Source organism: Pseudorca crassidens, chromosome 16 (assembly GCF_039906515.1).
Source record: "Pseudorca crassidens isolate mPseCra1 chromosome 16, mPseCra1.hap1, whole genome shotgun sequence".
NCBI lineage: Eukaryota > Metazoa > Chordata > Mammalia > Artiodactyla > Delphinidae > Pseudorca > Pseudorca crassidens.
In genome coordinates, this window is record NC_090311.1 from 25114294 (window position 1) to 25126714 (window position 12421).

A 12421-nucleotide genomic window follows, 5' to 3' on the forward strand; every position below is an offset into this window, starting at 1 on the left:
GCCTCCTTGAGATTGTTCAGACTCCCCCTTTGATGCGTAGAGAGCTCTGGCATCCTCCCACTCATGCCCCATGTGGTTTGTTAATTGTCTGTGAAATGAGGGATTTGAGGCATTGCTCATCCGTGTGAGGACAGTGGGGCCCTGGAGCAGTGGAGCGGAGTGGGGAAGGGACCGTTCCAGTCTTCTGAATCCTGTTCCTCTGTCTGGCTCCTCAGATGCAGCTTTTGGATAAGTTTCCCATCGAAGGTGGCCAGAAGGACCCCAAGCAGAGAATCATCCCCTTCCTCCCAGGTAAGCTTTTCATGGCCTCACTAATGGGATGGGGGACGCCCTGAAGAGGGACATTCTGTAGGCCAAGAAAAGGCTGACTACTACACCAGAAATTCTGGGCCAGGTGGGCCTAGCAATCTGCGTGTTAACAACCCCCAGGGGATCGGAAGCCCCTGATTTTGAAGGCCATTATCTTCATAGGGGCCTCTCCCACCACTCCAGGGCCACCTCTGCTCACCCCGGGCTGTGTAGCGTAGGAGGAGTTTCTCAGGCTCTGGGACTTTGGTTTCCTTTTTACAAAAAGCATGGAGACATCAAGTTCTCCTATGAAAGGATGAAACACTGCAGGCTGAACTCTTTCCACTGGCTACCATCGTAATCACAGGTAACCTTAAATCAAGCACACTTCCTCTCTCAACCTGCTCGAGTCCTCCTGGCACCATTATCCAGCTGAGGCTCTGACAGCTTAGGTAACATGGCCTGTGACTTGGCAGAGTTAGGATTTGAAGCCGGGTCTGTCTGGTCATAAAGGCCATTAACCATCACAGCATTCTGGAACATGTTTAAGGCAATTGATTATGTTGTGGAATCTAGAGGGAATCTCCTCAGGTGCGTCATAACTTGCTCTTACTGTGACGTCTTCAATCGGTGTTGGAATTTATCGCTTACAAAGTGCCTTTTACTTTGTGATCGTATACAGATCTCCACACTGAGGCATGCCTTATGCTTTCTGCTTGAGGGATAAAGAGGTTGAGGTTCAGAGATGTTAAGTAACTGCCCACAAAAGTGGCAGAGCCGAGGTGTGAACTTGGTCTCCTGCTCCAAACTGGGCTCTTTGCCCTGACCCGTGGGGGTGGTGCTGCTTCCTGGGTCTCCGCATCCCCTACCTGTCCCCAGGCTAGTGAGTTGGGCTGGTTCCCAGGGGACCCTCCCTCACAGTGGTCTTCACCCTCCATTCCTGCTGGGCCTGGACCTCCCCGGACATCAGCTATCAGTGGGACCATCGCGAGAAGCAGGTCTGCGTCCCATTAATCCCTGGCATGCAGCCAGTGCATGGTTAATACCTGCTTGTTGACTTGCAAACCTACCTACGGGCAGCCCCCCCAGAGAGTGGCTCTTCTCTGAAGGTACTCCTCGTGCACCCCCATCCTCAAAAGCAGTGAAAGACAAGAGAAGGCATTGCCGCTTGCCCTCCGACTCTTATGCTAAAGTTGGAGAGAATCAATTTAGCTACAAAGAACTTCTAAATCCTCCAGTTCAGATAAGACCAGAATGAGCCAGTGGGGGTGTAGGGAATCTCGGCCCCGGACCCCTTCCATGGAGGCAGAGGACTGCCTTTCTGTTCCTGGCCTAGGAGTTAACGTGGGGGACTTTTGCACCCCTGCCTGGCTTTCTGCTGAGTCTCAAGGGAATTTGGAACGACCAACACCCAGGTTTGTAATGACCTTAGATGTTGCTCCAGTACAGTCCAGGTGGTCCTCCACCAAGAACCCGGGAGCCCAGCTAGGATGCTGTGCACATAATCTCTGAGAGCCAAGGATGTCAGTGCCTGGCCCTGGTGCCGGGTGGACTCGGCCTCGGGGTGTGAAGGCTGCCTGTTGCTCTAAAAGAACCACCTTTCCCCCCATTCGTGGCCAGCGCTCCAGGGAGAGACTGCCTCACTATCATTCACTCAGTGGGTGTTTATGAGGGGCTCAGCCTGTGCCAGGCCCAGGAATAAGTGCCCAGGGCCGGGGAATGTGGTGGCCTGGAGAGCCCAGGGAGATCTGGATTTGTTTCCTTCATCTAAAGGAACCCTTGGGCTAGTGAGAGAGACAAGACCTACTCCCTAATCAGAGAAGCTCTTAAGGCAAGATGTGACCTTCTCCACCACTGTGAAATTCCAATTTTGATGGAGAAGGAGCTCATTGTGAGCCCAAGGCAGCAAAAGCCTCCTGAATGAGGGGGACCTGGAGCTGACCTCGAAAGATGGGTGGGGTTGGGTGGGGTGAAGTGCAAGGCTCATGTCCTGCTGCTACCACAGTCCAAAGTCACAAGAGTCATACTGTATGGCTTCACCCCGGAAACTCTGACTCTGTTGGTTACCAATTGTATTGCCTTCTCTGTGCCTCAGTTTTCTCACCTGGAAAATAAGCATGAAAACATATCTGCTTCATGAGACAGGATTGAGACCTCTCTGAACTTCAGTCTCCTCTTCTAGAATTGTGGGGGGGATTAAAAGAGTTCATGTAAAGTGCTGTGCACAGTGCCTGTTCCATAGTAAAAGCTGAATAAATGGCAGGTGTTAATAAAGAAAGTGCTGCCCCACCCTGCCATCCCTAACTCCTGGGAAAAGCCACAGGACCTTGCCCCCATAGAGACGTGACCTGTGCATAGTGGGTGATATTGTCTAGAGGACTGCCCCCCTCCAGTCCCATCCTAAAGGAGGTTTCCTTTTCCCCTGCTTTTCTGTGTTTCTCCCCTTCCTTCAGTGGGGCTTTCTCTCCAAAGCTTCCCTTTTGCTCACTTGCTCTCCAAGACTTCGGAATGGACATCGCTGGCCATCTGGAATCCTACCCTGAGACTCCCAGGCCCTGTTCCTGGCTTTCCCCTCACCCACTAGGAAATACCAAACCCTTTCATACTTTACTCAGTCCTTAGCTTGGATAAGAAGGAAGAAGATTGAAGAAAAACAACCCAATATAAGCAGAACCGAGCAAGCAAGGGCTGAGTGGGCATGAGGGTTCCCAAGCCATCCCACAGCCCTGAGTCAAAGGGCCTCCCCCAGGAGGGGAGGGTTTCAGAGAAGGGCAGTGATGAACGTTGCCTGTCTTAGGTCGGGTTCTGAAAAGCAGAGCCTGAGACGAGGATTCTTAGGCAAGTTGACTTTTGAGGGCTGCTCTCCAGTGAACATCCTGGGGCAGTGAGGGAAGCAACACAGGGAAGGGGAAGACACTGGGCCAAGATGTGGGTTCAGCTAAGTCTGGCCTCAGCCTGACCCCATGAGGAGTTCTGGAGGGCAGACGGCACCACAGAGTTGTCCCGTCTTAGGGGACAACTTTTATACTCCCCCATAGCAGTATGATCTGTGAGCAGCCCCCTCTCCCAGAAGTGTGAAATATGGGCAGGTGCTCCTGAGGGCCGAGGGCGTGTCCCTGGAGAAGGGGCAGCTGTGAGCCCTTAGTAGCCGACACGCACAGAGCGCGGGGTGGGAGCATCCAGACAGGGCACCTGCAGGTACACACTGCATTACCTAACACCAGCTTGAGTCTCTGTCTCCACCTCCCTGCCTTTGGAGAGCTGTCTGCAGGCACCTGCTGGTTCCCCCAGGCTAAGCCCTGGCAGCAGTGACTTTGGCGGAACCTCAGAGAGCTCAAAGGCACTGAGGTAATCCAGCAGCCTTTGCTCCTGCAACCCGGGGAGGTTAGCAGCCAGCCTCAGGAACAGCTCTGCCAGCACTTTGGCCGGGAATTGCCGAGCAAGGGAAACCGAAGGGGAGGAAGCGGAGAGCGCCTGTTGCCTCCAGGGGAGCCTCGGTTTTAGCTTTGGAGGTGACGGGACGTGATGTGCATTTCTGCAGCCCGGGCGTGGGGTCTGGGGGTGTCTTTGGAGCGTTAGGCCAGCTGCTTTGCTTTGGCTCACCTGGCTGCAGGCTCCTGCTTGGGAACTCATGGACGTCTAGCTGGTGGAAATGACAGAGAAAGCAGAGGAACTGAGAGAAGAGAGGGAATCTGAGGCTCACCTGGTTACACGCTTGCTCATCTGACAGAGTCCTGACTGTCTTCATTTAATTATGAATCTAAAAAGATTGGTTATTTGATTTAAGTCACAGTAGTTTTTTAAACTTTACTTTGAAATAATTATAGATTCATAGGATGTTGCAAAACTCCTAGGCACTCTATATTCCTCCCCTCCAATTCCACTACCAAAGTACAGGGTAGGTGGCATTATTCCCAATTTAAAGCCAGGTCAAATCACTTTCCACCATCATGTAGCCACTGAGCTGTGTACCCATTGCCCAGCTTCCCCCGGTGGTGATACCTTATGTAACAACCGTACCTTATCAAACCCAGGAAATTGATATTGGCACAACTCAGTTACCTACAATTACAGACCCAAGTAATTGATTTTTTTGGTAAGGAGGTAGAGAGGGCCAGTAAGCAAGCATGCCAGCTGGTCTTTAGGAAGGAGACGGTAGTTTGACAATAGTCCCTGAGAAGTTCCACTCCCAGGCCTGACCGCTTGGCATTCCCACCTCCAACAGAAAAGCAGGGGTGAACCTTGTTTTACATTAAGGCTTATTCCTGAAAAGTTCCGTGAAATTTTGCTCTTTGGGACAAATCACATCATCTTTTAGGTGTCCTAAATGCTATTCTTTTTTAAAGAGGTACATGAGAAGTCCTTTTGCATAGTAGAGCATTCTTTTTTTTTAAGTCATTCTTTTTTTGGTTTATGTATATTTTCATAATTGGGGGCTTCTTCTGAGTTTGCTGGAAACAGGGCAGACCCGGAGCTCAGAGATTGGGCAGTGGTGTTGACCCCAGTGGGGGCACAGCTAGTCCACCGACTGGGAAAGATCTGAGATTTTACCCTATTTGCAAGCCAGTTAAGTTAGCTTACTCCAGTTTCGTGGATGCCAGCTGAAAACACGAGACTCCTGGGTCAAAGACAAAAGACTTCATGATGGCATAGCAAGCAGCATGAGTATTGCCTCCAAGTCCCATAGGGCATGACCCCATGGGCCCAGAGCAATGCCTGCACATGCAGTGGGTTGCATTATAGGAGAGGAACCAGATCTTCAGGAGCCCACATCTTTTATAATGGGCGGTAAGCAAACCTACCCCTTTTGCTCTGGAGAGAGACTATCCCAGTCTCCCAAGGCTCTATGCAAACCTGCTGTTTGCTCCAGAGCAAGGGCTCCCTGCCCCTGTCTTCTAAAGCTGTTTGCTATACAAACACCTTTGAAAAGATAATTCAGGACAAAAGGCGGTGAGTGCTTTGTTGACAAGACATGCAGAAATGCAAGAGAGCCAGAGAGACTTGTCTTACAACAAATGTATCTGGTGCTTTTTGGGGTCTCCTGCTTTTGGGAGAGGTGGACAGAAGTGAAGTCTTTAGGACACTGGGCCAAGCATGATGGGGTCAGCAGCCTCTCAGGGCAGCCTACTGTTTACATGGAACTTTCTGCCTTGTTTTAGAAGACTGTTGTGGAAAATCCATCTCCTGTCGCCCACCCTGGGATTGGAGTAGATTTCCTGTATATCTTGACTTTGCCAGCCCAAGGAGGCTCCCTGGGAGGAAATGGTCATTACAGCGTGAAGAAGAGTGTGTAGCTGCTGATGTAAAAAGCAAACCACTGCGACCAGGGACCAAAGGGCTTCAGAAGCCAGGCAGCGGAGCAGAAAGAGGTGAACTCACTTGGCAAAGGCTGCGTGAGGTCTCCTCCCACTCGCAAGGCATCTGTGTCTCTGTGCTGACTGGTACTGGGCCTCTGAGCTTCCAGAAAGCCCCTTCAGCCTAATAGCAGTCAGTCCCACCCACAGGTATACATACTCCTGGGTTGGTGAGGCGCGGAGAAGCTAGATTGCTTAGGAAGAAAAGTGAACCTATCACCTTAATCTAAGAGGTGCAGCCAGCTTGCAGGCAGCCTCGTGACCTCACAGGCCTAGAGGGGTGTATTTTTAGAAAGCAAGCATGCTTCGTTCTTTGGTAGCAGCTCACCAGTTTACATACCGGCCCCTTAGTGGAGAGGCAGTCTGGAGCCCCAGCGCAGGAGGGTGCTGGGTGAATTGCAAGCACGGTCTCCAGGTCCTTCCTCTCTCTGCCCCCCAGAGCCCTGTGCAGCAGATCCGGTGTTTGTTCCAGCACAGAAGGAAGCAGTGGGGGAGGGATGTCTTTAGCTAGAGCTGGTCCATGGTGTCAGGGAGAGCTGGCCCTCTCCCTGGGCTGTAGGCAGTTCTGCTTGTCCCCACCAGGCCTGAGAAAGCCCTCCCCAAAGTGCCTGGGAGGCCGTAAGGGAATCAGTGGCTCAGAGATGCTGGCAGGTGCTACAGTCCCCAAGGGAGAGGACCTGAGAGGTTTCTGAGCCCCACTGATGACCTGGGATGGCGAGAAAAGGCAAACCTACGTGATGAAAGAGAAAAAGTAGGGTCTGCTAGTAATGCCAGGGTTTTCAAAAGATCAACAAGATTATAGGCCTGAGAGGTACTGTGTGCTGTTTTAAAAGCAACTTGCCTGTAACCTCCTCTGGAAGTGCTGGGTCTTCTCTTGCTGTAATTACTGGCCCCACCTCCCCAAATCATTCTCTCACTCTGTAATCTGGGGCGGGTGGTTCCCAGGGCCTGCTCTTGGCATCCGGTTCTGAACGCTACATGGAAGAGCTGCATGTGTTCGTGCCTGCCGTGGGTATTAATTGAGCACCTACTACACGCCAGGCCCAGCTGTAGGCACTGGTGATGTAGCTGAGAACAAAGTAATCTGGGCCACTCTTCTCAGGAAGTTCACCTTCCAGTGGGGGATTCAGGAAGCACACGAACAAGTAAGCAATTTCCAATAGTGCTAAGTGCCAGAAAGAAAAATAGCCAGGTCTTGTGACTGGGGCATCTGAGATTGGGTGGCCCAAAAAGGCCGCTTTACAGAGGTGACACCTGAACTGAGCCAGGCGTGAGCAGATCAGCGCTCGGGGTGCCAGGCTGAGGAGCCAGCCAGCTAAGTGTGACTGAGCATGGACGTTTAAGAACAGCAAGAAGTGTGTGAAGCAGGTGGGGAGTGTAGGGGGTGAGTGGCCACAGCGAGCCGGGCAGACAGGAGTTGTGGAACCATGGAACTCCAAAGCGTGTCTTCTGTGGCAAAGAGACGGCTCCACACGCATGTGTAAGCTGTGCCACTCAGCCCAGTCACGGGCATCGGGGGTCGGTTTCCTCGTCTACCAAATGGGTTAATCATGGTTTGGGATGGTGGTCCAAGCGTGTTACGCCTACAACGCGCTGTGTGAACTGCAAAGGGAGAGGCGCCAGTGCTGCAAGCCTGGTGGCTCGGCTGCAGGGCACGTGGGTTTCTTTTGCGCTGCCCTGTGCCTGCCCGCCCTCTCTGTGCTGAGGCTGCTCCACAGTTCAGCCCTGGCTGCACTTCCTGCTGCCCCTTCCTTCCCTGTGGTAACTTGCGAAGCTGCCAGGAGATTCTGTCTGAAGGGCTGATGATCCAGATGGTTGATTGGGGCTGAAAGATGAGAGGAAGCTGAGCGCCCCTGGACCCGACGCCGTGGTAGCAGAGCAGGGTCACGAGCTTTGCAGCTCTCGGCTCCAGGGCTGCCGGGTCTCGCTGGGAAGAAGGAGCTTTGCTGGAGGCGGCCACTCAAGGTCCCCTTTTACTTTTGAAAGTCAGTGTGGATCAGGCCCCCTAGTCCTTCCCCCGTGTCATCCCCCGAGTTCAAGACCAGGGAAAGAGTCAGGTCACTTCGTGACCACATGCTATATGTCTTCATTGTCCAGAGGTAATTCTAGAAGGGAATCAGCTTCCTGCACGCCCACCCCAAACCCTCAGCCCCGAATGAAGTGTATCCTGAGGTATCTTCCACAAGAAGCCTCTGATCTAAGCAGAAATGTGTTCTTTTCATGGTCTCAGTCAATCTGCCTAATTTAATGTGCAGAAAAATGTGCCCTGGATGGGGAGCCAGGATGCTGGACTCCAGCGTAACTCTTGCTAATCACTGTGGCACGGCATTGCATACGTTAGACTAGAAGTTCCATAGAGCAACCAGGGATCTTCTCGCACGTTGGCAAAGTCACCAGAGGCCAGTGATTTCGAGTCTCTGTGACATTCCTGATCTCCCCTATGCTCTGTCCCCTGGAAATAAGTTGTTTGCTTGCCTGATGCCCAAACATCCTTTTTCAGGGTCAAGTCCTTTCACTCCTGCTTAGCGGGCACTCAGGTGTGCCCCAGGAGTGGCACTGTCAGTAAATTCACACTCAGGTGTGGATTACTGTCAGGGCAGTTACCTGAGCTCAGGTGTGATAGAGGTGAGACAGCAAGAGGGCAGCTGGGAGAAGGAAGCAGGGGCTGGGCCCCCGGGGGCACCTTGAGAAGCCTGGTCGAGGAGGCTGTGTGAGCTTCCAGCACGGCTGCCACACAGGGCCAGGCCGTGCCATTGTCACGGGCCAAGCTGAGGGGTGAGGATTCGTCCTAGGTGTGGCGAGAGGTTTCTGAAGGTTTTAGGCTGAGGCCCCGTGATCAGATTTCTGTTTCTAAAGGATCCCTCAGCTGAGCTTGTGGGATACACTGGAAGGGAAAGGGAGCAAGCCTGGGGTAGGGAGCCCCATGGAGGCTGGACAGGGCATGACAAGAGAGGAGGGTGGCTTGACCCGGGCTGGGCAATGGTGTGGAGGGAACTAGATCTGAGATGTATTTTAGAGGAACAGCCAGGAGGCCTCACTGATGGATTGGAGCTGGGGGTGAGGGAGGGGTTGAGAATGACAATGCCCAGGTTCTGTGGGGGGCAGCCCTGCCCGAGATGCGGACCCAGTTTTCCCAGGACCTTTCCCCTAACTCCAGCCTTGGACTTCACCCTGGGGGTGAAAGGAAACTTCCTCCCTCCTCCCTGAGGTGCTGAAGCCTTTGGCACATATGAAAGGTGCTTTGTGGTGGGGAGTCCCGCCACCAGCCTCTCTCCCCAGGAGACTCCGGGCACTAGGCGCTCTGGCTTCTGGGTCCAGGGGGGTAGGAGGGGTGGCAGGGGTAGTGGTGGTGCAGGAAGAACACTGAGGTCCATTGAGAGGGAGCTCGGGGCCCCCCTTCTTAGGAGGTAAGAAGTGCTGGTGGCAAATCTCCAGTGTCCCTGGCCTGACCGCTCCACTGCTCTCCAAGGTCACCCCAACTGGACCCAGCCCAAGGACAGAGCCCCAAGCCAGAGCTCTTCCCTGGCGGGAGCTGAGCTGACTCTTGGAGATGCCCCAGGCCCATATGAACTGATGCACCATTCATCCAGAGGCCGCCTGGCTTCGAGCAGTACAGTTGCTGTGAGCCCTGAAAACACCTCCTCCCCCCTCACCTCCACAGCTCCAAGAACTGACATCCACCGAGGAGGCCCCAGGCTGCCAGGCCACCGGCCTGCAGACCACAGTGGGCCTGAGGGACTGGCACGGGCTGAAGGTGGAGTCTGTTCACCTGAATGCACCTTCAGAAGGCAGGGCTGGCAGCACTGGCCCCTCTCTACCCTTCAGGGGCAGGGAGTCAGGGAAAAGGGCTACGCTTCTGTTTCCCCGCAGGCCAGAGCCCAAGGGCTGGATTTCCCCTTAGTGAGAACAAACGGGGCAGATCTCAGGGAGAATTTCTAGAGCTGCATTGCCGAAGGAAGCTGTGTGACTCAGCTCTACCAGCCCCAGAGCATGGTGGTTCCAAACGCTGGCTTTGGGCTCAAACACCTCTGGGTTCACACCTGGGTGCTAATTGTCTGAAACTCTACTTTTTCCATGACGAAGGCAGTTAAGTGTTGCATTTCAACACTGGAGGCCTTAGAGTTTGATCCCACCTCAGCCTCTCAATAGCCTAGCCGTGTGACCCAAGGCCAGCCTTACTCAGCACCTCTGCAAGTCCATCGTGACCCTCATCTGTGCAATACCCCCAGGGCTGTTGAGAGCATCAGATGAAATGTTATCTGTGAAGCACACAGCAAGCGCTCAATACTTGATGGTGATCCGGTGAATCTTAGTGCAGGGCTCCACACAAAAGGGTGAGCTGTCTCTCTGGGCTCCTTTCCAGGCGTGAGGTCTTGCAGGCAGTCTTGTGCATTTCAAGGTCTGCTGCTCAAAATGTAGCTCACAGATCAGCAGCACGAGCATCGTCTGAGAGCTTGTTAGAAATACAGAGTCTTGGCCCCCACCTCGGACCCGCTAAGTTACAGTCTGCATTTTAATGACACGCACAGGTGATTTGTACGTGCAGGAAAGCTTGAGAAGCCCCGTTTTAAGGTCCATTGAAGCCCTTCAGTAGGCTGGCTGATTGCGTTCAGCACTTCCTGATTGTTTGATTACATTCAGGCCATTCACATAATATGAACCACTGAACCTGCGTCGGTAAGTCGATTTCTGACCTAAAGCAGAGGTGCATGGGAGACGAGGCTTCCCACAGGTAACCTGTGAGGGCCGGTTCGTTGGTCTCACATCCCTACACACACCTGAGTTGCCTGCCTGTTTTGTGTGGGAGGGGTGTAAGTCACAGGACAGCCCTCTATCCCCCATCACCGCCTAACCGGGAGGATGCGCAGGCCCCAGCCACACTCCATCGTCAGCTGTAAGCCACACTCTCCCCTCCCTTCCAAGACAGAATGAAGTTTGGGACCAAGGTGATTGCTAAGGTTGTTGTTTCAAAAGTCTGGAGATGAGAGAAACTGGCCTAGGAACCGCTGCTGGTTTTGAAGTTAACATGGCACGAGTGTGTCTAAAGTCTGTGTGTCCAGTTGTGTTGTACTGTTAGGAGGGGAAAAGCCTTGGGTCTCTTTTAAGGAGTCTCCAGCAAAAAGGTAAAGACAAAAAAATAAACTGAGATTTTCAAGTAGTATCTTTTGCTCTTCTGTATAAAACAATTATTGCAGACCTAAGTTTCAAAACAAGCCAAAGGAAGAGAGTTGAGACGAGCCAGTGACTGGTAATTTGGTGCCTTCTCTGATTGGCAAGTTTTTTTTACTTCTCAGCTTTTTGTTTCTGATGTGGTAACTTTACCAGATTATTACCGACTTTAATAGCTGGTAATTGGTGAAGATGCCTTAAGTAGGACCTGTGTTGGCAGAGCCCTTCTCTTTCAATAGAAAGACTTGCTTTAGAAAAAGAGTTCACACATGAGCTGAGTGGTCCGGAGACACCTTATTGTTAAATTGGCTACAGGGGAAAAGTTGAAAACAGCTTCCTGAGAAACTGTGTGTGAGGCTTGGAACTTTTAACAGATTAAACAGTTATAAATGAAAGAAGATTTCTACTTAAGGATTATAGCTGCATTTATTAAGTACATACTTTAGCCAGATATTGTGCAAAGGGTTTCATGTGCTTATAGTAATCTCTTTTAATGTCAGCAACCACACTTTATAGATGAAGACTCAGGCTAGCAGGGGTATGCCACCCGCACCAGAGTGTTTGCATTTCTTTAAACTTTGTTTCAAGTTTCATGTTATGGTTTTTTTACTATGTCAATTAGAGGTTGGTCAATGTTGTCCTTTTACTGAAGTGTCATGTTCTGACAGTAAAGGTCTTATCTAGATGACAGTATTTTCTCAGTTGCCTTTCACTTAACCAGCCACCTCGTGTTAGATGCTGGAATTGCAGGCATAGTGCCCAAAAGGAATGACTTGCCAGCTGGCTTTGTAAACACAAATTTCTAAACTAACCATGCAGTGACAATCATCACAGATACTGTTTCCTAAACCACAACAAGGGACTAAAAATAAGAAAGAAGTCCCACTTTACCTTTATTTCTCTGTGTGACCCTAAAACCAGGAAGTTTTCATTTGGGGCACCAAACAGAACCTTAGGAAACATCATGTGGTTTTACTTGTTCGTAAAGGGCAGGTGAGCGAGGAATTCTGAGCCTGCTTTACTGTCCCCAGTTTCTTTTGCTGTGCCCGACAGCTCTTCCAACATTGGGATGGTCTCCTGTGTATGGTAATAGATTTCCATTTATTGAGAAAGGAATCAGACCTGGCTTTAGTCCCAGCAGCCTGTGACTTGGGGAAAGTCAGAAAATACCTCTGAGCTTCAGTTTCTTCCTCCCTGATAATAGGGACTCTGAAAACTGGAGTTTTGAAGAGCAGGAACCATGTCTTATTCATTCAGATCCCCCCATGAGGACAGGTCCTAGCCCCTCAGCAAGCCTGAGTTGCCCCACCTGTGAAACACAAGGATTGGACTTGATACTGTCTAGGTTTTCTCACACACAGTCCCAACATTTTGTCATATAATACTATTAAGACCAAAGGAATAAATGCCTAATGATGAAATATGCAAAAGGGAAAACATTTTAGGGGAAAAGAGGTCTTCTAGGCCCACCTCAAATCCCACCGTGTTGGCAGAATGTGGCTGCCTCTGTATAAGGCCAGCTTTGTGTCCTCCCCCAACCCCCATTTCCTTTGGAAAGTGTAGAAAGCCCCCTTGTCTTGAACGCTTCCCTGTGAAGGGCTCCTGCTGAA

The 12421-nt window shown here is 51.6% G+C and overlaps 1 protein-coding gene across 10 annotated transcripts in view; it reads left to right on the plus strand.

Moving 5' to 3' along the window:
• SH3PXD2A (SH3 and PX domains 2A) overlaps window positions 1-12421 on the plus strand; it is a 247292-nt gene that overhangs the window by 87552 nt on the left and 147319 nt on the right. For all 10 annotated transcript variants that reach the window (XR_010935765.1, XR_010935767.1, XR_010935766.1 and 7 more), the window contains exon 3: window positions 216-291. Coding sequence is in view for 3 of the 10 variants with exons in the window: in XM_067709493.1 (XP_067565594.1) it covers window positions 216-291 (76 nt within the window). In the remaining 7 variants the exon portion in view is untranslated. The remainder of the gene's footprint in view (window positions 1-215; window positions 292-12421) is intronic.